Source organism: Cornus florida, unplaced genomic scaffold, assembly GCF_030987335.1.
Source record: "Cornus florida cultivar Cherokee Brave unplaced genomic scaffold, ASM3098733v1 CherokeeBrave_3.0.0_Hap2_Chr06, whole genome shotgun sequence".
In the NCBI taxonomy this organism is placed as follows: Eukaryota; Viridiplantae; Streptophyta; class Magnoliopsida; order Cornales; family Cornaceae; genus Cornus; species Cornus florida.
The window spans coordinates 67,671,837-67,693,545 of NW_026775576.1; the positions used below are offsets into that span (position 1 = coordinate 67,671,837).

Sequence of the window (21,709 nt, forward strand, 5' to 3'; positions counted from 1 at the left end):
ATTATCACAATTAATGTAAATAATTCAAATAATTAATTAAATCAAAGAAAACAAATAAACCAAATAATTAATTCAAATAATACAAATAAGTCAAGCAAGTCAAATAATTAAAAAGTCAATTAAAACATAAATTAAATACCAGGACTAATTAAAAAGTTAATTAAAACATAAATAAAACAATTAATGAACAGAAAACAATTAAACAAAATACCGAGACTATCCTTTTGAAAATTAGGGATATTACAGAAACTAACCTCGAAGATTAGAGACTGCAAAGAGCACTGCGAGATCGCTGGAAAAGAAGCTTTCACAAGAGTTCGCCAGAAGAGATTTGATTTGATTCGAAAGGGACAAGCAAGGATTCGACTAACAGCAAAGCAAGATGGAGATGGTAAAGAGGAATGTGGGGGCGTCTTTAAGACTTATAAAGACAAAGTGGGCCCGAAGGCCGAAGCGTCAGAAAAGCGATAGGTTTTTTGAATCTCAAGGCATCGTTTCTAGGTCCAACCTCCTTTTTCCCAAGAGATCTTTTTGAGCCGTCAAAGTCATGATTCGCAGCCATTAATAATTACCCCCTAATTTATTAGGGAGTAATTATGAGGACAGTTGAGGATACCGAAGGTAGAGTGGACCGGGTCTAACCCAAGAGGAGAGCATCGGGTTAGGCAGCAAGTTCAAGCCCAAGCTTGAAGACTAATGCCACAGGCCCAACACCAGAGATCCACCGGATTGAGTCAAACCCAAAAGGAAAAAGGCCCAAAGACTGAGAGTCCAACATAAGAAGTTAGTTATAACACTTGTAATTGCCTATAAATAGGCATAGAAGATATAGAAAGGGGGAGATAGAAAAATTGTGTAATGAAATATTAGAGAGATCGGGAGTGATATTTTCTTGCATTTACAGTTAGTAATTGTCCTATTTTCTTCATCGTTTATTGATTCTAAGCTTCATTTTTTGGGCATATTATTTGCACAACACCTCCTGAAGTATCATATTTTGTTACAAAATGCTCAATGCCTAAGTTAATTCTCATTAAATAACCATAATATCATTTTTATTGAATTTCACTTAATCATTTTTCTTATTAAAATAAATTAAGAAAAAATTTCATACTAATTTGATGGCATATTCTCCATTAAAGTTGCATAAATTTTCCTTTGATTCTTGATATTAAGTAAAAATCTTAAGTAGAAAATTTTAAAACAATTTAAGTAATTTCTTATTTTTTATCAATATATTGCATGAAAAAGAAAGTATTTTATTTAATTAATTTATTAATTGTTCATTAATATATTGTATGATAAAAAAGTTTTTCTTTGCGGCAAGAAAGTTTAACCTAAATATAATAAGTACGTTTTACTATAAATAGTAAAGTTTTAATAATAAATTAATTATTTTAAAAAATGGTAGTTATTTTTTTTTTCATTTTTATGATAAATTGATACATATAATAAAATTAAAGCAAACAATATAATTAATATTTATATAAGAGAAAAGATTAAAAAATATATTTAATAAGCAATGAAAATTTTAATGAGAAAGGTGTAAATAATCTTTTACATGGATTTGTCCTTAATTGTAATAAATTATTAATTCATGGACAGTTTGTAGTTCAAGGAAATTATTTACAAATTTAGGAAAAAAATATATATATATATTTACAAAAGGTAATAGTTTTTTTTTTTTTTTTGTTGTTGTTGTTGTTGTTGTTGTTGTTGTTGTTGTTGTTGTTGCACTTTAACCAATATTAAATGTATGTAAAAAAGCCTTAGACCCCAATTTGTATATGTCTTTCTCTGTGTATGTATGTATACATATATGTATATATAACACAAGTCTTAAAAGATACACTATAATACATAATTCAAGATCCATATTACATTGTTGATTACTTCATCAAATTTCCCCCCTCCCCCTCCCCCTCCCCCTCCAAAATTAATAATAGTCTTGCAAGGCTTGGGAATAAAAGGAAAAATAAAAGACTATTAGAAAAAAGCCAGTCTAAGTACAAATTAAAGTAAAATATTATTACCAAATACCAAAAGAGACCAGTACTTGATCATCCAGCCACCATAGAAGGGACTTGTTTGATGACCACAACTTTAGAAGATGACTCAAATGTGGATGGTTTCTGATTGCAGCTGTGACCATGATGACCACCACACTCACTCTCTTCTTCAATGGTTTCCAACTTCTTCTCCCAACTCAGCCTACTTCCTCTGCGCAGAAGTCGTGGTGGCGCCGCTTCCACAGCCTGATAAGTGGCACTCTCCGGTCTCGACGACATTTGCCTTCCTCGCTATCGATCAGTACCCTTTCCCCTACTGCTTTGTAGTGTGTGCTTCTGTGTGTTGTATGTGTTTGGTGATTGGGTTTTGTGTTGTCCAAGTGATTAGCCATGAAGACGTTTTATAAGAAACATGTACATGTTGTAGGATGTGTATATTCTCCAACAAAGTGTAGAACCAATTCTCACTAATCTTATCTTTTTCAACCCATTGGCAGAGAGTTATTCTATATATATATATATACATAATCTTTGGTTTTAAACTTAAATAAATGGAATAAACGAATATTATCTACTACACAAATATGGCCTAGTTGATTCTGGTGCAACATGGTCACATTGGAAGGTGCAACTTTTGGGTGCTCTTCTTGGGGCACTAAATGGTCAAAAAGGGAATATATGGTGGGAATTGAAATTGCAAAAGATGAACCCTATTTGGTCCAAAAGATGGGAATTGAGGACCTACAACCAAAGTATATGAATCCATTTAAAAGAGAATATATATGATATGGCACCATTTTTAGCTAAATATGATATACTATCATATTTATCTTCCCTAGGAAATCTTTTATTTTTCTATTATGACCACTAGGAATCAATTCATTGTGTCATTTGCCTATGTTAAAACTTGACTACCACTGCAGATTTTTTTTTTTTTTTCGCTGTTTCAATGATAAATGTTCAACAAGGACTCGTCATTAAAGATGAATAACATGTCTATCTATTTTTATAGAATTTAAATTAATAATGGATACATCAATTGATAATAATACTAATGACAAATCTTAACTATCACATTTAATCAACAGGTTAATGGCCTAACGATACCAAGCCTCTACTTCTCAAAGAAAGATTAGGAATTCGAATCTCAATAGAGACATGTGTGTATGAGTACCAATTAAAAAAAAAAAAAAAAAAAAAAAAAAAAAGACTCACATTTTTACGTTGAAGTTTGAGTTGTCCACACCAAGCTAGCTCAAACTCCCTCCTCCTTTCTAAGGGTGAGGAGATTATAGTATTTGGATAGATGCCCCTGGCAATGCTTTTCATCATACATTTTTTATTCACTTTTTTTTCCTCCCCCTCCTTAGCACAGGTTTTTTTCCGTACCATATTGGGAATTGATAAAATTTTCTATTTCTTTTTTCTTTTTGTGTGTGTGTTTCCTACATTCTATATTTTTATCTTCTTCTTCTTTTCTTTTTTTTTTCCCTTATTCCTCCCTTATTTCTTTTCCTCTCTTATTACAGATGTTTATTTGCTTGCCTCCACTCGTTACAGTCTCTCCATGTGAACTCACTATCTCACTCCAATTGAACTCATTATCTTACTCTATCTCCTATTTCTACTTTTGTGTCATAATTTTATTGAAAAAACAAAATGTGAATACAAGAATTGAAGAATCTGTTCAAGCACTGAATTGAATTTTTCTAACCTCATATTCTATTGTTATTTAACTTAATTTATTTTATAATCTTATTATTTTTGGTATCATAAAATTGTATATTTTTATTTGTACCCTTTTTTTCTATTATTTAATATGTCTACAGAAAAATATGGATCAATATATAAAAACTAAAAGAGAGGGAGAGAGAGAAACAAACTAATTCATCTTAAAAAAGAGCCCTTGATAAATTTGTTAAACTATAAAATAAATAAAAAATTAAAAAATAATAATAAAAATATGTTATGACAAATTTGTATACAAGAATGATGATTTTTAAATAAACATTATTAAATATTATTTTAATATTAATATATACTACTCCACTATAAACATGTTTAACTACGGAGTTCTGATGGGCTCACGGTCATCACAACTTTAAAACTAGTCGTGTGGTAACTCGCCCAGTTATACCCGCTCATAGAGGTCGTAACTTATTATATATTAAATTGTCATTTATATATATATATATATTTGGTCTAAGATTTCAATTATATTACCGAGACCCTAATATGAAGTTATTTATGTCATCAACCAATTATATCTTCTTTTTCTAAAAGTTAAATTTAACATTCAAAATTGAGAAAAAGTACAGCCCAATAGTTAGCCCAATGCTAACTAAATAAAACTATACAGGTACAGCCCAAAAAGGCCCAATGGGAAAGATACAACATTGTAGACATATAAAGCAGCCCAACAACAATAATGTGTGATATTGAAGATCAACACAACAATCCGATGATCAAGGAGCTAATTTCCAGTAGTGGTGAAAGAGATTCAACTCCTCTAGTTAGGTGGTTTTGCAGGTGGACGAATCACTGATTAAGGTAGGTTCCATTCCAAAGCAATTCTGGTGGTGTGGAAGGAATCAGTGATTATAGAGGAGAGTAGCTTTGCTCAAATTGTCTCCAAGAATAGGTTGAGGACTGAGTTGGCAATGAGTGTTGTCTTTTTGAAGATTCTGTTATTCCTCTCTTCCAGATATGGTAGACAATGGCTGTTAGTCCCCATTTTGGATATTGCATTGCTATGGATTTCTGAATTCCCCCTCCAATGGTGCGATGCCCAAACAATAAATTCTGCCCAAGAGGATAGTTAAATGTAGAACCCACGTCTTGCTTGTAAAAAGCTCCACAAAGGTTTGACAAATGCACAAGAGAAGAATAGATGATCATGTGATTCACCTTCAGTGTTACAAATAGTACACAATTAATGATGAGTTGATGTGTGATGCGCACCTTCTGTTGAGTGTTGGCAGTTTATGTTGTATGGCAACCCAAAGTGTAAACGAGTGTTTTAGAATAGATGGTTTGGACCAGACCAGATGCAGCCAAGGTAAGGTAGGGTGTTGTTGGTTGAAGTGTTTCATTGTTTTTGAGATAGAGAACTGACTGGAATTGGAGGGGAGCCAAATGAATTTATCTTTAATGTTAGGATTAGGGTTAGGTAATGAGCCAATGTTTTGCAGCTGTGGTAGGTGGTTGAGGATGGTTGTAGGGAAAGACCATGTGTTGGAGGTGATAAATGAGCTGACTTTTGTCATGTTACCAAACTCCATTTCTGCTCTTTGTTGTGGTTGAACAAGGTAGTGAAGTGGCCCAAGAGAACTCCAGTTGTCAAACCAGAAATTGGCTGAGGTTCCATCACCAATTTCTAGCTTGACAAGGGGGTATATTGTATCTCTGAGGCCAAGAAGTTTTCTCCAACTCCATGAACACTGACCTGAAACTTTGACATCCCAAATACTTCTACCTTTAAGACGATAGGTGTGAATCCATTTGACACATAGCATATCCTTTGAGCTTTAAATGTGCCAAAAATGTGTCATAATAGCACTCTCATTCCATGTATGCAAATTTGGTAAACCAAGTCCCCCAGCCCCTTTAAGAAGGCAGCATTTGTTCCAAGCAACTTTAGCACATGTCTTTTTCAGTATTAGACCAAACCACAAGAAAGCACCAAAGATACTTTCAGGTTCATATATAATGCTCATTGGTAAAATGAATTTAGAGCTCCAGTACATCTGAGTTGAGAATAGGAAAGATTTTTTCAGGTTCATATATACTTAATAAGTTGTAATCTTCCTGCAAGGGAAAGATTTTTCCTTATCCAATGTGCAATTCTAGATGTAATCTTATCAATTAAGGTTCTGCAGTCATTTGCTTTAAGCATAGTAGTAACCAATGGTACTCCAAAGTACCTCACAGGAAGGGTTCCTTTTTCAAATCCTAGAAAATCAAGGATGGCAATCTCTATTTGAGAGGTTACAACAGATAAGAAAACATGACTCTTGCAGTGGTTTATTTGAAGACCAGACAAAGTATGGAATTTCTCAATGGCAGTTAAAAATGTGTGCAAGGATGGGATATTGCCATGTGAAAATAACATGAGATCATCTGCAAAGATGAGGTGGGACAGTCCTAATTCCTTACACCTCCAATGATATTTGAAGGTCATTTCGGAGGTAAGTTTGGATACAATTGAGGAAAAGCATTGCATAACAATTGTGAAAAGGAAGGGTGAGAGGGGATCTCCCTGTCTCAGGCCTTTAATACTTCTGAAGTGGCCACATAGTTCACCATTGATTGATATTGAGAAGGAGGAGGTAGAGACACATGATTTAATCCATATCTGGAAGGGAGGGGGGAACCCTAACAGTTTAAGAGAGTCAAAGAGAAATTCCTAGCACACAATATCAAAGGCTTTTTTAATATCAATCTTAATGGCACATCTTGGTGAACTAGCATATTTGTGGTAACCATTGAGAAGTTCTTGTGCAAGAAGAATGGAGTCATCAATGTGTCTACCTTGAATGAAGGCTGACTGTGCAGGTCCAATGATGTAAGGCAATGTGGGTTTGAGCTTGTTAGCAAGGAGAGTGGATATGCAATTGTTTAATGTTGAACAACATGAGATAGGCCTGAAGTCATTTGGACTAGAGGGATTGGATGATTTTGGGACCAATGCAATATAAGTTGTGTTGATTTCTTTGAGAATTTTTCCATTAGTGAAAAAAATCCTTGATTGATTTGGTGACATCATGGCCAATGATTGGCCAACTTTTCTTGAAGAATAGGGCATTAAAGCCATCAGGCCCAGGAGCCTTGTCACCGTTCAATGAGAACATCCACTGTCTAATTTCCTCATCAGAAGGAATAGAACAGAGGGATGAGAGAAATTGTGATGGTAGAGTTGGTTGAATGAATGGGGATAGCTGCTCCATACCTAGATAGGGATGAGGATTCATTCCCAATACTATTGTGAAATGGTTGATGAGTTCAGCTTTGATTGAATTCTCAGTGTCCAACAGTGCTCCAGATGAAGATGTGAGGGTTGTGATCTTATTTCTGTTTTGCCTGGAAGCAATTGATTTAAAGAAGGAAGGTGAATTGGAATCACCCTCTTTGAGCCATTGGATTCTAGATTTCTACCTGTAGGACTTCTCTTCAGCTGCACAAAGTTTGGTGTAGTTGGAGCTCAGTTGCTTCTCTTGAAGTCTCAGTGTGTTGTCATCAAGTTTTGCATCAAAAGCAAGTTGGCATTTATCCAGGAAGTCCTTTGCATTTTGAACTTCGATCTTGATTGTCCTAAATTCCTTGGAGAAGGTTTTGTTAAGGGGTTGTTTGAGGGATTTAAGTTTTGTGATCACTTGATACATGGTGCAGCCATCCACAGGTTTAATCTAGAGTGAGTGAACAAGGGATAGAAACTCATCACTATCAGCCCAGCAATTGAAAATTCTAAATGGAATTTTCCTCGTTGGTCTTGGGTTACCAAGCTTTGTAATCATAGAAGAATGGTCTGAGATGCCTTGTGGGAGGAAAGTACAGTGAGAAAAAGGAAAAGTTTGGGTCCAAGAGTCATTAATCAAGACCCTATCAAGCTTCTTTGAAATATTTGACACACCAGGACTCTTGTTTGTCCAAGAGTGGTACATCCCAGAGAAGTTAAGGTCATCAAGATTGGCTTGATGAAGGCATTTTCTGAATTCCAACATGGCCTTTGTGGTTTTCCTTGAACCTCCTGAGTTTTCAGCAGTAGATTTAATGACATTGAAGTCTCCCCCTAATAATCCATGGTGAGTTTGACTGTGTAGAAGAATGTTTTTCAATATCATTCCAAAGATTCACTCTATGATTAGCCTCATTTGCTCCATACACAAAGGATGCATAAAAGGTAGTTCTGCAGTAGAGAATGGTTTCAAAGCAATGCATTGCCTGACTGGAGCACTGTAATACTTGTAAATTAACTGAATTGGGGTTCCATAGGACCCAAATCCTACCCAATTGTGAGAACTGATAATTGTGTGCAAGGTTCCAATTTCCTACAATAGCCCTATGCACCACATCAATGTTGATTGACTGGATTTTAGTCTCAATGATGGTAGCAATGTCCACCCTCCGATCTCGAAGAAGTTTCTTAACTTCAGCTTGCGTTAGGGAATCATTTAGACCCCTTGCATTCCAGATGGCTATTGATACCATTCGATGGTATTAAAGAAGCTGCCACTAGGGAGAAGGCTTCCGTTCTGAGGGCTAGCAGGTTTTTTGATTGAAACTTTCTTCTTTCCTTTGCGTTTATTGTCAACCAATGATATCTTGCCACACATTAATAAAAGTACAACCAAATGTATGTTGTGACATAAATAAAAATGTCACATTAATAAAAGTACAACCAAATATAGCTTCCGACATAAAACTGTTTTACAATCATTTGGTGCTACCCTGTTACAAATACAATCAGAATAATAATCTCTCTCCGCATATACCGTTGTATGATTGTTTTTTTGACAATTGACAATTTCTATCATGATTCATGTCCAAACTCCAAACAACATAATCGAATATATTTTAAATGACAATTGAATTCGTATATTCTAAATTTCCACTGTTTATTAACTTGTATTCAAGGTTTTTAGATCCAAATCCAGACTTATTTTTGGCTTGTTACTCAAATTTTTTGTCGTAAAGAAAAAAGGGTCATTATGTCTCTTAACCATAAATTATCACACCAAGGAGTTCAAAAGTGTGATCGACCAAACCAAAGAGAGCCTAAAATTATTATTCCAGAAAAAGTATGTCCCTAACTTTTATGAAAAACATAAACGACATTACAAATATTGATTCATAATAACAAAAGGCATTATTCAAAATTCAGTATTTCACGAAGTGAAAACTCCAGAACCCACAGCTTAAAATGTCAATTAATTTAATCACATATAATTTCTTAATAATACAAATTAACAAACGATAAATAATTTGTTAGACTTCCTCCCTTGTCTATTTGGTTTAGTAAAGGATACGATCACTTTGCTTACCGAAAATACTGGGGCCACAGGTAGAATTAACCATATCCAAAAGTAGAGGAAATTGCAAGGATGCAAACAAGGTCACTGGTATGCAGGAAAATGCAGTCACTGGAACGATGATCCATGCTTTCTCATATCCAAGGACTAGGTAGAGTGTGGTGCTAAAGGCGACCATCATGGATATCGTGGAGAAAAATAGGGTAACAAGACCAATAACTAATCTCTTGGGTAAGGTATAGAGAAAATCAATTTCTGCATAACGTGAAGTGAGGATGGACAAAAACAATAACACAGAAGAAGTAGATGAAAAAAGAGCAAGTGCATCTGATATAATAAAGATGATGAAGGCTCTGTCTTTAAAGAGAATTGGAAGGCCGCTTTTGTCATCATTTCCACCCGGTACTGTAATGGCAGCAGCAAAAACCATAGTAGCAACGAGAGCTGCTACAATTGTGCATGAGTTTGCTGTATCTTTTATCCATTTTTCTCCTTCTTTCACCAACTCTTCATGTGTCTCGGTAAATATCATTGCAGGTGTCTTATTTCTACTTAGCTCCCTCGTTCCATGAAAAATTGAAAATTTTTCTACTTCCTGCATGTAATTGGATGACTGTGTTAGAAAGCAAAGTTGATCATACAATAAGTCAAGTCCAATGGCAGGGTGATGTAAAGGAAATCTAGAATTTTCTTTTATTTTAAAAGAAACAAAAGTAAAAAGCTTTTTTTTGGGGGGTGGGGGGATGGGGGACCAGGGTGAGTTAAGATCGGACAAGCTCCTCTGACCGCTGAGGTCGAGGTTATTCTATCATTTCGCGATGATAGAATGAAAAATAAAAAATAAAAAGAAAATTCCTAACATTAGGCTTCTTCTATCATTTCAACATGTTATTACTTACTTTGTTTTAGAGTTTTTATTCTCTCTTATTTTATCTCTGAAAATTTTACTTTTTAAGTTACAATTGGCTGCCAACTCACATGCCATATCATTCATGATAATATATCATGAAAATCATTCATGATTTTTATCATTTCTCATAGGATAATAATGCTTGAGTCCTTCCATAGGAGGACAAACTTATCGTGCTAGAGGTGGTCTAATAAAAATTTGATACCTGTTCTAAAGTCAAAAATGGATTAAACTCATTTTTAACGGGTTACCTGTCTCAATCTCCATGCCCGTTTAAATAATTGTGCTTCCACTTCCAAAATTCCCTAACCCTAATCCAACCACCGTCATCTTCCACCCCTCCATCACCCAACGCCACCATCCTTTCACCATCTCTTCCTCTGCCACTCATTACCACAACACCCACCAAACTATCTCAAACCCAAAACTCAAACAACAAACAAGAAATCTGTTAAGTTAAAGATGAGTTGGGTTTGAAAATTAATACTCCATAACATTAATATAAGTCATGCAAATAACTATATGTCTCCATCGTTGATGGATACCTAATCACATGCATTTAGTCTATCCAACGACAATTAACTTCCTCCAACTATTTCCTTCAGCTACAATTCTCTCCCTCTGTTTGAATCATCTTTAATTTATGTGTTAAATTTGGTGAATTCTTGTTATAGTTCCACCAAATTAAGAGAAGAAATGACCGAATTAGAGAAACCTAATAAGGTAGAATCCGGTTTGTCAGCATCCTCACCTCCACCAGAACCTACCGAAACTCCAACAGACATTGCAGAGGAGAAATCTGTTATTACGCCACGTTTTTCTCCTGGTGAGAAGCTCTGACAGTCCAAACCACTCACCCTTGCCCAAAGTAGCATTCAAGTACATACAAGGGGAGCATAGCATCAAAGACCCTAGAATCCATCGGAGAGGTGGAGTGCATGTTAAGGTAGAAAGGTCTCCCGCAGATATCACGACTTTGATAAAGATTTCGGATGTGTTATTTTAGGGTTATGCTACGGACAGCAGAGATACGGTGGTGGCAGCTGCAAATGTCAGAGGTATTATGGAGGTTGTGCGTGATGAGGGAGGTCCGTTTCAGGCAGGGTTGTTTGCATTACAGAATGAGAAATATGTAGGCCAATTAACCCGTTATAAAAGCGGGTTTGATTTATTTTTATTTTTTTTTAATATTATATAATTATATGAAATCTGTTAGATTTTTATTAGACCAACTCAGCTAGCGGATAAAGTTGATCCAAGCATTGTCCTGTAGTATATAAGGATTGAGCCCACCACGTATGGGACCTCAGCAAGAGAGAAAAGAAAAAAAAAAAAAAAAAAGTGTGAAAACTTCAATAAATCAGATTGAGTTGTCAAGGCGTTGCTTGAGTTCACTACAAATTTATAAGGGTATCCATTTAATCTGTGAATTCAATCCGATCCCATTTGATCTGTACAATTCAGATTGTACTTTAGTGTATCAGTTCGGTCGTGATTTTATAAATAAGCTAATGTGGGTCAAGAACCCCTTCACCGCTTTCCTCTAGTTCATCAATCACCACATTGTATGAGCCATAACCAGAGTCTTTCTTAGACTGTTCCGACTCGTTTGGGTTTGGAGTTTTTGTTAGCAGTGACCATAAGGTAATGTAAAAGGATCGTTTATATTGTAGTCAATATATTACCCTGTAGGGTTGCTTTTAAATATATATATATATATATGTATATATACATTATATATGTAAATGTTTTTCCCATTTATGCTTTTTGTTTGTTTACGATGCGAAAAAATAAAAATAAAAGATGGTTTGCGATAGCAAAAATTGTGAGAAGAAGTTGTTGAGGGTTCCGATGCAAGTGAGGTAGAGGAAGGGCGGTGATGGTGGACGAGGTGGCCCGACGATGACAAGGAATGGAGGGTCTGACATTGAACACCAGAGAGGTAGACCCTAAGACCGAGCTACTATGCCGTAGCCATTAATAGAGGTTAGATCGTAAACATTCAGGTCCACCAGCACCAATCCGCTTATACTGCTAGTGGAATCTTTTCTGCACGTCACTTGAATCTATAAGCACACTCGTATATATGCATATATATATATATATATACACACACACATACATATCTAAAACACGATCAAAATTTTCAATTCAATGTAATGATTTTGAATCCCTTAACACATGGATTTTAAGAACACGAAGTTAAATTTAGAATTCTTGAACTCTGATATGTGGATGTGAAGAAGGAGAATCAATATATATGTGTGTTGGATATGTTGGTATGGTACCACAAGCGGCATGCTGATGCCTCATTGTTCTGCATTATGGATTTGTGGTTCCTTATTATTTATCAATAGTTTACAGGTCGGAATGGTGTCAAGCTGGGTGGGTTGTCGAACTAGGCGGGTTGAATGGTTCAGTGAAAGAAGAAAAAGATGACACAATGACTGGTTGGTAGTCAGACTGAGTCTCGCTGGAGAGTATGTGCACTGTAATAAGAGTGATAGAAATAGAGAGGGAAAGAGGTAGTTGGGTAATAGCCTAAAAACGTAGGGGTAATTTTGACATAAGTGTGGAAAATGAACAGTGAAAGTTGTCCCATAAGAATTTTTTTGGATTAAACTTTTCAAATATAAATTTATTTTTGTGTTGCGTGACTTTTTCACCCATTACTATTTGAATACAGTCATCTTTTGTGTATATGCTCAAAAACTTGTCGAAAATAAAATTCTCTTATATGCATTACCAGTGCAGTGAATTCATTCTTAAACACCTTTAATCAAATTAACTTAAAGATGACTATGAAATATAAATAAATCTGTTATTTAAAAGCAAATGATTACCTTAAACCATTGCAATTCGCGTTGCATCTGTAGAGCTGCACCAGCTGCATGAGCTCTTAGATAGAGTTTTTGTTCACTCTCTAAACATGCTGCTAAATCAAGACAAGTGCGAAGGTTTTTGTCTGCATACGATAAAATTGTTTCCCTTGCCTCCTCTCGAAATTGGTAGATGAGGTTGAATACGCTTTCACAACGATTCACAATAGCAACTTGGAATACATTTTGTCCCATGTCCGTTTCAATGTTAGCTATTGCATCAGGAAATACTGTAAAAATCACTTCAACAACTTCAGGGATCCCAACACTTGCTGCTTTTATTAAAGGTATCCTGATTGTCTCTTCAGCTTCCGAGTAATTTAACTTCGCGACATCGTTGCAAAGATGTTTGACAAGCTCAAGTACTTGATAATGTTTCCCTTTTAGCTCTTGCCAGTACTTTATCTCTGGCACTTTAATTCAAAAGAACTTTTAAGATGCAGATAGAAAAAGAATATATATATATATATATATATATATGCATATACTTGGAGTAGCAATTTACTCGTCCCATACCTAACATTTGAGTGACTTTCCAAAATACATTATACAACTTTTGCTTCACTGAAAAAAATAAATAAATAAATAAATCAGGAGTGAAGTTACAAAGATCAACAAGATAGCAAATTCATGTTACTTTTTATCTTTTTACTTTTTTTGCTAGACCAATGGTAAGAACAATACAACCCGTAACTCCACCATCCTTTTCAAGTAGTGGTTACATGTTTGGGCTGAAAATATTATATTTGTTACAGTTTATTTGTTTGTGTAATGTTGTTATGATGTTGTGTGTATATATGTTACTATAAATTAATTTTCCTACCATATAAAATACGAAATAATACAAAATGAATGGATTTTAACTGAGTTGGGCTTTTATTTCAACATGCAACCCAAGTCCAAAAATTGGTCAGGCCTGAAAATCTAGACCTGCCCCATGCTATGGGCCGACTAGATCAAGCCCATCCAAGGGCAGGCTCTGACACTCAATCATGTTTTTCAGTCCAATTCCAAATCTTGGGCTATGTTAGAAAGCACGGAATTCGGGTTTTAAACTAAAATTTCTCTAATTTTAAATTTAATGCTAATTCCCAAGCGCAAGGTAAATGACATCTAAAAAGGAGGGATAAAATTCAAAATCAAGTCTTACCATTAATCAAGAAAATAAAGTAAAAAAATCAAAATAAAAATCAATAAAGAAAAACTTTAACATACCAGGAATGAAGCTGTCGACAGGATTCTCGATATCTCCTTGATGGGTAGAATGGTATGCAAAGTCTTCCAACTTCATAGGAACGTCTAGGTGAGAAAAGAATATGTTAGTAAAAATGTCCTTATACAGATATGTGATTAAATTGCCTTGTAAGAGTGATGTTGAACAAGTGACAGTCTAGGATAATTTACAGAAAAACAATATAATATCAACACTGCCACAACTGATTGAGAGAGACACGACTCACCCCTCTCTCTCTTAATCAGTTGTGACAATGTCATCAAAGCTAGCATTGCTCTAATTTAATTTTCTAGCTTTGTAAGAGTGATTGAATTGCTTCGTGCTAGCTAGCTGACACCATCAACATATGACAAACAACAGACTCAAAATTGTGTAAGCAGAATCAAGAATCATGATTATTTTTTCTAGTTGTGCTTCTGGAATTTTTTGGGGAGAAAGAAGAAAGTACTAGTTTTGATTGGACTTACAGGAGTAAATTAAGCGTTGCCACCAATTCAAGTGTGTTCCGCTTCGGAATGCATAAGGCTTCAGAATGGTTAAATGCAATGCTGAAGAGAGCTCTCTCGGTGACCAGTTGGGAGCCATCCTTGCCCACTCGTGGTGGCGCTGAACCAACGACAGAGCAATGTCTGTAATAAAGCACTAAATTTATAATTTAAAATATATATATATATATATATATATATATATATATATGTTCAGTTGATCGGCTTTAAAAATCGACTTAGGTGAACCCGTGCCCTTGAGTAATGGTAATAAGTTGATGCCTTTAAGAACCAACCTATCGACTTTTTTTTTTTTGATAAGAAAAAGTGGGATTAAGAACCAACCTATCGACTTATATTAAAGTCGCATTCTTTTTAATAAATTAGGCTTTTAGATCAATAATGCATAACCTTCTTTTAATCCAACAACGTGAAGTGATTTAAAATGACTATTAAAGCATTTATTCTACTCAAGTATACGTAAAAGCACAAAATCATTTGCAAATAAAATATTAGTTACTCACCAAATTGATCACCAGCTATCATGACTTGAAGATCGATAGGAAAGTTTCCATCAGTTTTGATGTTGATATATTTAATAGTCACCTCCAATAAGTAGAGAATCAAATTCCTCCGGCGGAACATGACAGCTTCTTCGAGAGGTACACGTCGGTCAATGTTGCAAAGGTAAAGCGAACGCGGGTTCTTGTTCACTAACCACATGGCTGCCTCAATGTTACCCGCTCTTGCAGCATAGTGCAGAGCTGTGGACTTTCCAAAGGCGGAGCTTATAGCCACATCTTCAGGTGACATGAGCTCCAACAGGTTCTTCACAAAATGGTTCCCCTGTGCAGACCTAACCGCCACCATCAGTGCTGTATGCTTGTTGTTGGTGATCCTTGCCCTCACTGCATCTGGTTCTCTTTTCAAGAATTCTTTGGCGCTCTCCCAATCACCTGTCAATGCTGCTACGTACAATGGCCGGTATGCGCTTAGAAGATTTTTCTCAAATGTACTTTCTCTGTTTCCCTCTGCAATATATATATTATCAATCAATTAGATATATATATATATGTACATTTTCTGTTTCCCTCTGCCATATATATCATCAATCAATTAGATACATATACTTTAACTTAAATTAATTGCATGGTAGCTAGCTAATTAAGTACATAGCACTACTGTTTCTGCATGGATGTATGCATGCATGTGATGAAGTACTACTAGTAGTTCATGCATGGTATGTAGCTAGCTAGCTTGTAATATATTATAGGGTAAGTTGCACTCACCTCTCCTAAGGTTTGGGCAAATTATACAGAAGTAGGCCGTTTGGCCTTTCTAAGACAAACCTCCCAGTAACTATTGCCAAATTTTTCATGCCCCTCTTCTCTCTCCACCCTCTTTCTGCATTCTCCCTCTCCTTCGACCATTCACGCCACTGCCACTTTCATGAGCACCCCTCTTCTCCTTCCTACAACACTGCAATCTCCTCTCTTAATCCATTTATCTCACCTCTCTTTTCCCTCTTCGCAATTCTCTCTCCTCTCCACCATCCATCTTCCCTGCCAATTCCACCACCACTACAGAAGGATCTGATGAAGTCACCTCATCACATTTAGATTAAGACCTAATTTCATTTTAGTCCATTCGTAGCTACACCTATAACATATTTCGAAGAAGTGATAGAACAGAGTGTATACATACATACATATATATAGCACCCAATTGATGTTCATATATATATACAGACCTGTGTCTGATTCTATATATAACAGCGTGGATAAACTTCAAGCACAAGAGGTTTCCATCATTGAACCAATTAGCAACCATATGAATGAATATATAGAGAGAGAGAGAGGGACTTATCAAAAATATATATATAGAGAGAGAGAGAGGGATCAATTGAGTAAATTTGATGTGGAAACAAAAAAATCGAGCAATTTGATGATTAAAAAAAAGCTATTTACCAGAACCTTATGGCCTTTCACAATGTATTTCACAATGTATTCCGTTTCCTTGTTCCTCATCAGCCTCGCCGCACGGAAATTCCCAAATCCGAAATCCTTCACAAGCTCGTACTTGTAGATATAGAAATAATCGAACATCTCCACCGAAGATCATAAACTATTCGGAGCCAAGCTCACCGACCTGACTCCTCTACCTCAGCTGATTCGTCTCCTTCCAATTTCTCTAAATATGGCTTCTTCACACCACCGTTCTCTCCCTTCTCCCACTCCGTGGCTTCCTCCCTCGCTTTCAACTCGCCATCGTTTGCCACCGCAGCACCGATGGCTTGATCAGAGAGTGGAGAGAGAACTAATCGAGATAGACAGAATGAAGGCATCGTCGCCGTCACCCGGTGAAAGAAGTGGTCGTCGACAGTGGTGACGGATTCGATTTGGGGGATTTGAAATTGAAAAAAATTTATTAGGGCTTGGGTGGCGGATTACAGAGGGTGCATATTAGAGGGAATCAAGGACTTCGTGGCAGTGAAGAGGAAGAACTAAGGGTATGTTTGGTAGAGTGGGTTTGGAGGAGAAAGATAACATCCGTGATGAGATTTGTCCCGAGGAAAAGGAAAGGGAATAATAATTTTAATTTAGTATTATGTTTGGTTGTTTAATGAAAGAAAAAAAAAAAGGAAAGATAATAATTATATTTAAAAAAGAAAGAAAAAATAAAGAATTATTTTAATAAATTAATTAGTATATCTTTTTATATTTCAATAAATAAATATATATATATTCTCTACAAGAAAAAATAATAATAAAAAAATTAAATTAGGGCAAATCATTTTAGCCTCCCTAATCTCGCTTCTATCTCTATTATATATACACACACATATACTCTCCTATACTGATGGGCCACAAGAAAAGAAAAAAAAAAAATTAGGCAAATCATTTCAGCCTCCCCCAATCTCGCCCCCATCTCTCTTCTCGTTCTCAACTCTCTCTTTCTTTCTCTCTCTCTCTGCAAGAATCAAAAGTTCAAAACCCGTATGGTATATCATTTCAGATTATTTAGAAAATCAAAACCTATATCTTTCGCAAGGTTCCATATATATATATATATATATATATATATATATATATATATATATATATATCAGTTTCCATCGCCGGCTATTCCAGTTCAATCAAAACCCATACCTGTCGCAAGCTTCCATATATATATATATATATATATATATATATCAGTTTCCATCGCCCGCTGTTCCAGTTCAATCAAAACCCATATCAAGGGCAAGATTGGCATCTGAAATCACACACCAAGTCTCTTTTTCCCTTTTCCTTCATTTCCTCTCATTTTTGGGAGGTTAAGAAATTTACTGTTGAAGGCACAAGTTAAACCTCCAAACCCTTCCATTTCCTTCTATTTTCTTTCAACAATTTTTGCCAAACACAAATTTTTAATCCCCCTCCATCACCTTCCCTTCCCTTTCCTCCCATTTCCACTCTACCAAACTGACGCAAAGGAACTATAGGCGGTGGAAAGGTGGTGGTGACGGTAGGTAATGGCGGCGGAAAAGAATATATATAAAGACTAATTATTTATTTTCATTAGACATTAAATTATTTTTATTTTCTTTATATATAAATAAAATTTGAATTATAGAATATAAGTGAGAAACTAAGAAATTATTTATAACCTTTTTTTATAAAATTAGAAAAGATGTGAGAGAATAAAGTATTTATATTTTTATATATATTTTCCATTTTAATTAAATTTATTTATTTATTAAATTTTAATATTTCATCCCAAATTAAGTAATTCAAGTCGGGACTATTCTAAAAGGTAATAACTCTTTTTATTTTTAATAATAATATAAATATAGATATAAGATTCAAGTTGGGAATTATTCTAAAAAGCAATAAATATTGATGCGAGTAATGATACTTGCAAGACTTATTTCTTTTAATTAATCTGTAATTCAAGTCGGGACTATTCTAAAAGGTAATAACTCTTTTTATTTTTAATAATAATATAAATATAGATATAAGATTCAAGTTGGGGATTATTCTAAAAAGCAATAAATATTGATACGAGTAATGATACAAGACTTATTTCTTTTAATTAATCTATTTATGCATAAATAGAGAAGTAGGCCCTCCACTTGCATGTATTGTGCATAAATAATCAATCAATAACATTCCGTTAACGTTAAGTAATTCACTGCAACAAATCGGTACAAGTATATTACTCTTATAGATATAAGTAATTCAAGTCGGGGATTATTCTAAAAAGCAGTAACTTTTATTATTTTTAATAATAGTATAAATATAAATATATATATATAGATAATTAAAGTAGGGATTATTCTAAAAGGCAGTAAATATAGATATAAGTAATTCAAGCGGGGATTATTCTAAAAAGCAGTAACTTTTATTATTTTTAATAATAGTATATATATATATATATATATATATATATAGATAATTCAAGTAGGGATTATTCTAAAAGGCAGTAAATATAGATATAAGTAATTCAAGTCGGGGATTATTTTAAAAAGTAGTAACTCTTTTTTTAAAAAATAATAGTATAAATATAGATATAAAATTTCACAAAAAATAAAAATAAAACAAACAAACAAACAAAATTCTTCAAGGTCATATGACTCTATATGATTTTTCTTAAAATTTTACGAAAGTTTAAAAGGCTATTAAAGTCTTTTCACAGGCAATTCATACATTATTATATAAAATTTGTTTCACGGACAAGCTAAGAGTAAAAAGTTACTCCTATAAATCATGTCTAATTTGTTCAATTATAAAGGTGTAATTTACCCTAAATTGTATGCTTGTATTGATCATTAATGAGATCGGTATCAGCATGCGTGGCTGTGTGTATATGGCCTTGTTGGTTCTAATTAACCTGGTGGTGGTCTAGTGTAACAAGGAGGGGTTTGTCCCACATGTCGATTTTAGATAGGAGAGTGATTAGCTATATATGGATTGGGTGTTAGCTCTATCTAATAATTTAAGTTTTGGGTCGGATCGTAAAGTATTTACCCATTATAGTTGGTATTATAACCAGATCCCGATCCTTAATCCAGTGTCACGCCAAGCACCCAACTCGAAAGCATCCGAGGGTCTGCCATCCCGGTAGGTAGGATGACTCGACCCACAACGATGGTGTTGTGAGTTTGAGTGAAGGAGTTTGTCTCATATCGGATGAATATATATTCGGATGAAAGAGTAATTGGGTATATATGGTTAGAGTGGAAGAGTTTGTCCCACATTAGATGGATATGGATTCAGATGGAAAACTTGACTGAATATTATTATTATTATTTGGAAGGAAAAAACAAGGGTCAAGGGTAGAAAACACCTGAAATATGTTTATAGTACATATCACACCCTTGACACATTTGAAATTTATATCGACTAAATTTCCCTTATTGAATAATTTTATAAAATATATAAAAATAATTTTTTTTCTTTTTTTTTTGTCAAAAAACAAAAAAGGATACTATTTTCCCCATCATATCTTCGACTCTGCCGCCGCCTCCTCTTCCTGTTGATTACAACAGGAAAAGAGCAAGTTAATTTAAACACTCGATGCTCACCAACAGCCTCCATGGCTCAATCAGAGTCTTCTTGTTTGGAACCCTTTTGATGTCAATCTTGATATCTGTGAGAGAAAGCCTCTTGAAATTCATTTGGGTCCGCACCATATCCAAGGCATCAACAAGGGCCTGTCGATTCACAAGGAGCTCAATAAGATCAATAACCAATTTGTATGAATACTCTGCGAGGCAGTAAACAGCACTCTCACAACCTTCTGAAAGACTTTGTTACTCTGGGTCTTTCTCTACTGCTTTCTTCTTTCCTTGGTCCTTACGTGGTTCTCATGGTCAGGTTTGAGGCAGATTGAACAACGGTGAACACTGAAATTTCCGACGTGAAGCAGATGGATCAGCGGTGGAGACGACGAGCACGGACGGCAGAGGATGATTGCATGGGCGTTTTGGGAAGACTAAAAGGACAAAATGGGTATTATAACACTAATTTATGTCAGATTTATGACAGACCATTTTGCACAATATCAAAAGATTAAATGTGTTTATTACACCATTTTTAAAATAAGAGTAAAAGTACTGGGAAGGAAGAGTATACTTCAGGATGTTTTCAACACTTAGCCCTATAAACAATGCATATCTATGAGAAACTAAAGCTCAGTTAACTAAATGAAAAGAGTAAACCCCATGCATTATAAGTTGGGGCACACTGATTTTGATTCTGTAGTTGGTACATCCTATTAATTAATTGCTTATGAAATGCATGATTATATACAATATTCTAGTAATTAGCTACGTACTTTATACACGCACAAGTGTGTGATATTTGGAGCCACATAGATATTAGAGTCCACTTTATATATATACGGAGTACCTGTTTCGGAACTAGAGGCAGAGTCTGAGGAAGCCATTGATGGAAGGTTGAAGGTGTGCAAGTTCTTTCAGGCCCAACCAATTAATTCGCTCTAGTACGTACCAAATATCACAGTTCAGCTAGAGCTGGGTTACGTACGTGTATGATCTCTTTCAGAACTGTTATTTAAATCTAGTGTTAGCATATACGAAAGTTGAGGAAGCCAGCAAAGTATCCATGAGAGACTTGAGATAGCAAGCAAAGGATCTTGTCGATCAAAAATCAAAAAAGTTAAAGACTAATCCAACTGACCAACAACACATTGTATTCATTTTATTATTGTGTCTAGCCATTAATTTTTTCTTCCAATTTTGTTGATCATTTTTATTCTGTTTTCTTCTGCACACTGTTCTGTTTTAGCTTCCCATGAATTAGCTTCTTGGTAGAAAAGAAAAGGGCAAAAAATAATACAAGTACTATATATTACTGAAACAAACAAGCAGAATTTAAACTTTGCATTGTTAATTGTTGGAATAAAAGCAACTCATGAGTCATCTCCTAAGTTGCTTTAACACTTCCAATTCTTTTCTTCCCTCACACGCTAAATAACTTTTTCTCAAATTCGTTATATTTTTTATTTTCTTAATTGCATTCTCGATTTGCATAACCATGCAACTCAGGCCTTACTTTAGATTAAACATTTATGATGGCACGTGTTGTATTTGGACATATATATTTATATATATTGTTAGACACTAATTGACTCTAGAGGGGGGTGAATAGAGTCAATGGC

At 34.8% G+C, this 21,709-nt stretch overlaps 1 protein-coding gene across 3 annotated transcripts; it reads right to left on the reverse strand.

Moving 5' to 3' along the window:
* Positions 1–8,760: 8,760 nt before the first annotated feature.
* On the reverse strand, positions 8,761–21,067 carry LOC132311844 (uncharacterized). 3 transcript variants are annotated; one of them, XM_059809967.1, is made up of 7 exons: positions 20,938–21,067; positions 15,070–15,576; positions 14,528–14,689; positions 14,042–14,125; positions 13,343–13,390; positions 12,791–13,239; positions 8,761–9,632 (listed from the first exon to the last, which is right to left on the reverse strand). In XM_059809967.1, the coding sequence occupies exons 1-7, from the start codon at positions 20,972–20,974 to the stop codon at positions 9,021–9,023; spliced, it is 1,899 nt and encodes a 632-aa protein (XP_059665950.1). In that variant the 5' UTR covers positions 20,975–21,067; the 3' UTR covers positions 8,761–9,020. The 3 variants fall into 3 exon arrangements, with proteins under 3 accessions (XP_059665950.1, XP_059665952.1, XP_059665951.1); XM_059809969.1 differs by lacking the exon at positions 20,938–21,067 and adding an exon at positions 16,519–17,089; XM_059809968.1 differs by lacking the exon at positions 20,938–21,067 and adding an exon at positions 16,513–17,089.
* Positions 21,068–21,709: the final 642 nt, after the last annotated feature.

Coding starts and splice junctions, on each gene's coding strand:
- LOC132311844 (XM_059809967.1), bottom strand. CDS start 20,974: ATGGCTTCCTCAGACTCTGCCTCTAGTTCCGAAACAG. Junction 15,577..20,937: donor TGCCTCTAGTTCCGAAACAG/GTACTCCGTATA, acceptor TATATATTGCAG/AGGGAAACAGAGAAAGTACA. Junction 14,690..15,069: donor GATAGCTGGTGATCAATTTG/GTGAGTAACTAA, acceptor GCTTTATTACAG/ACATTGCTCTGTCGTTGGTT.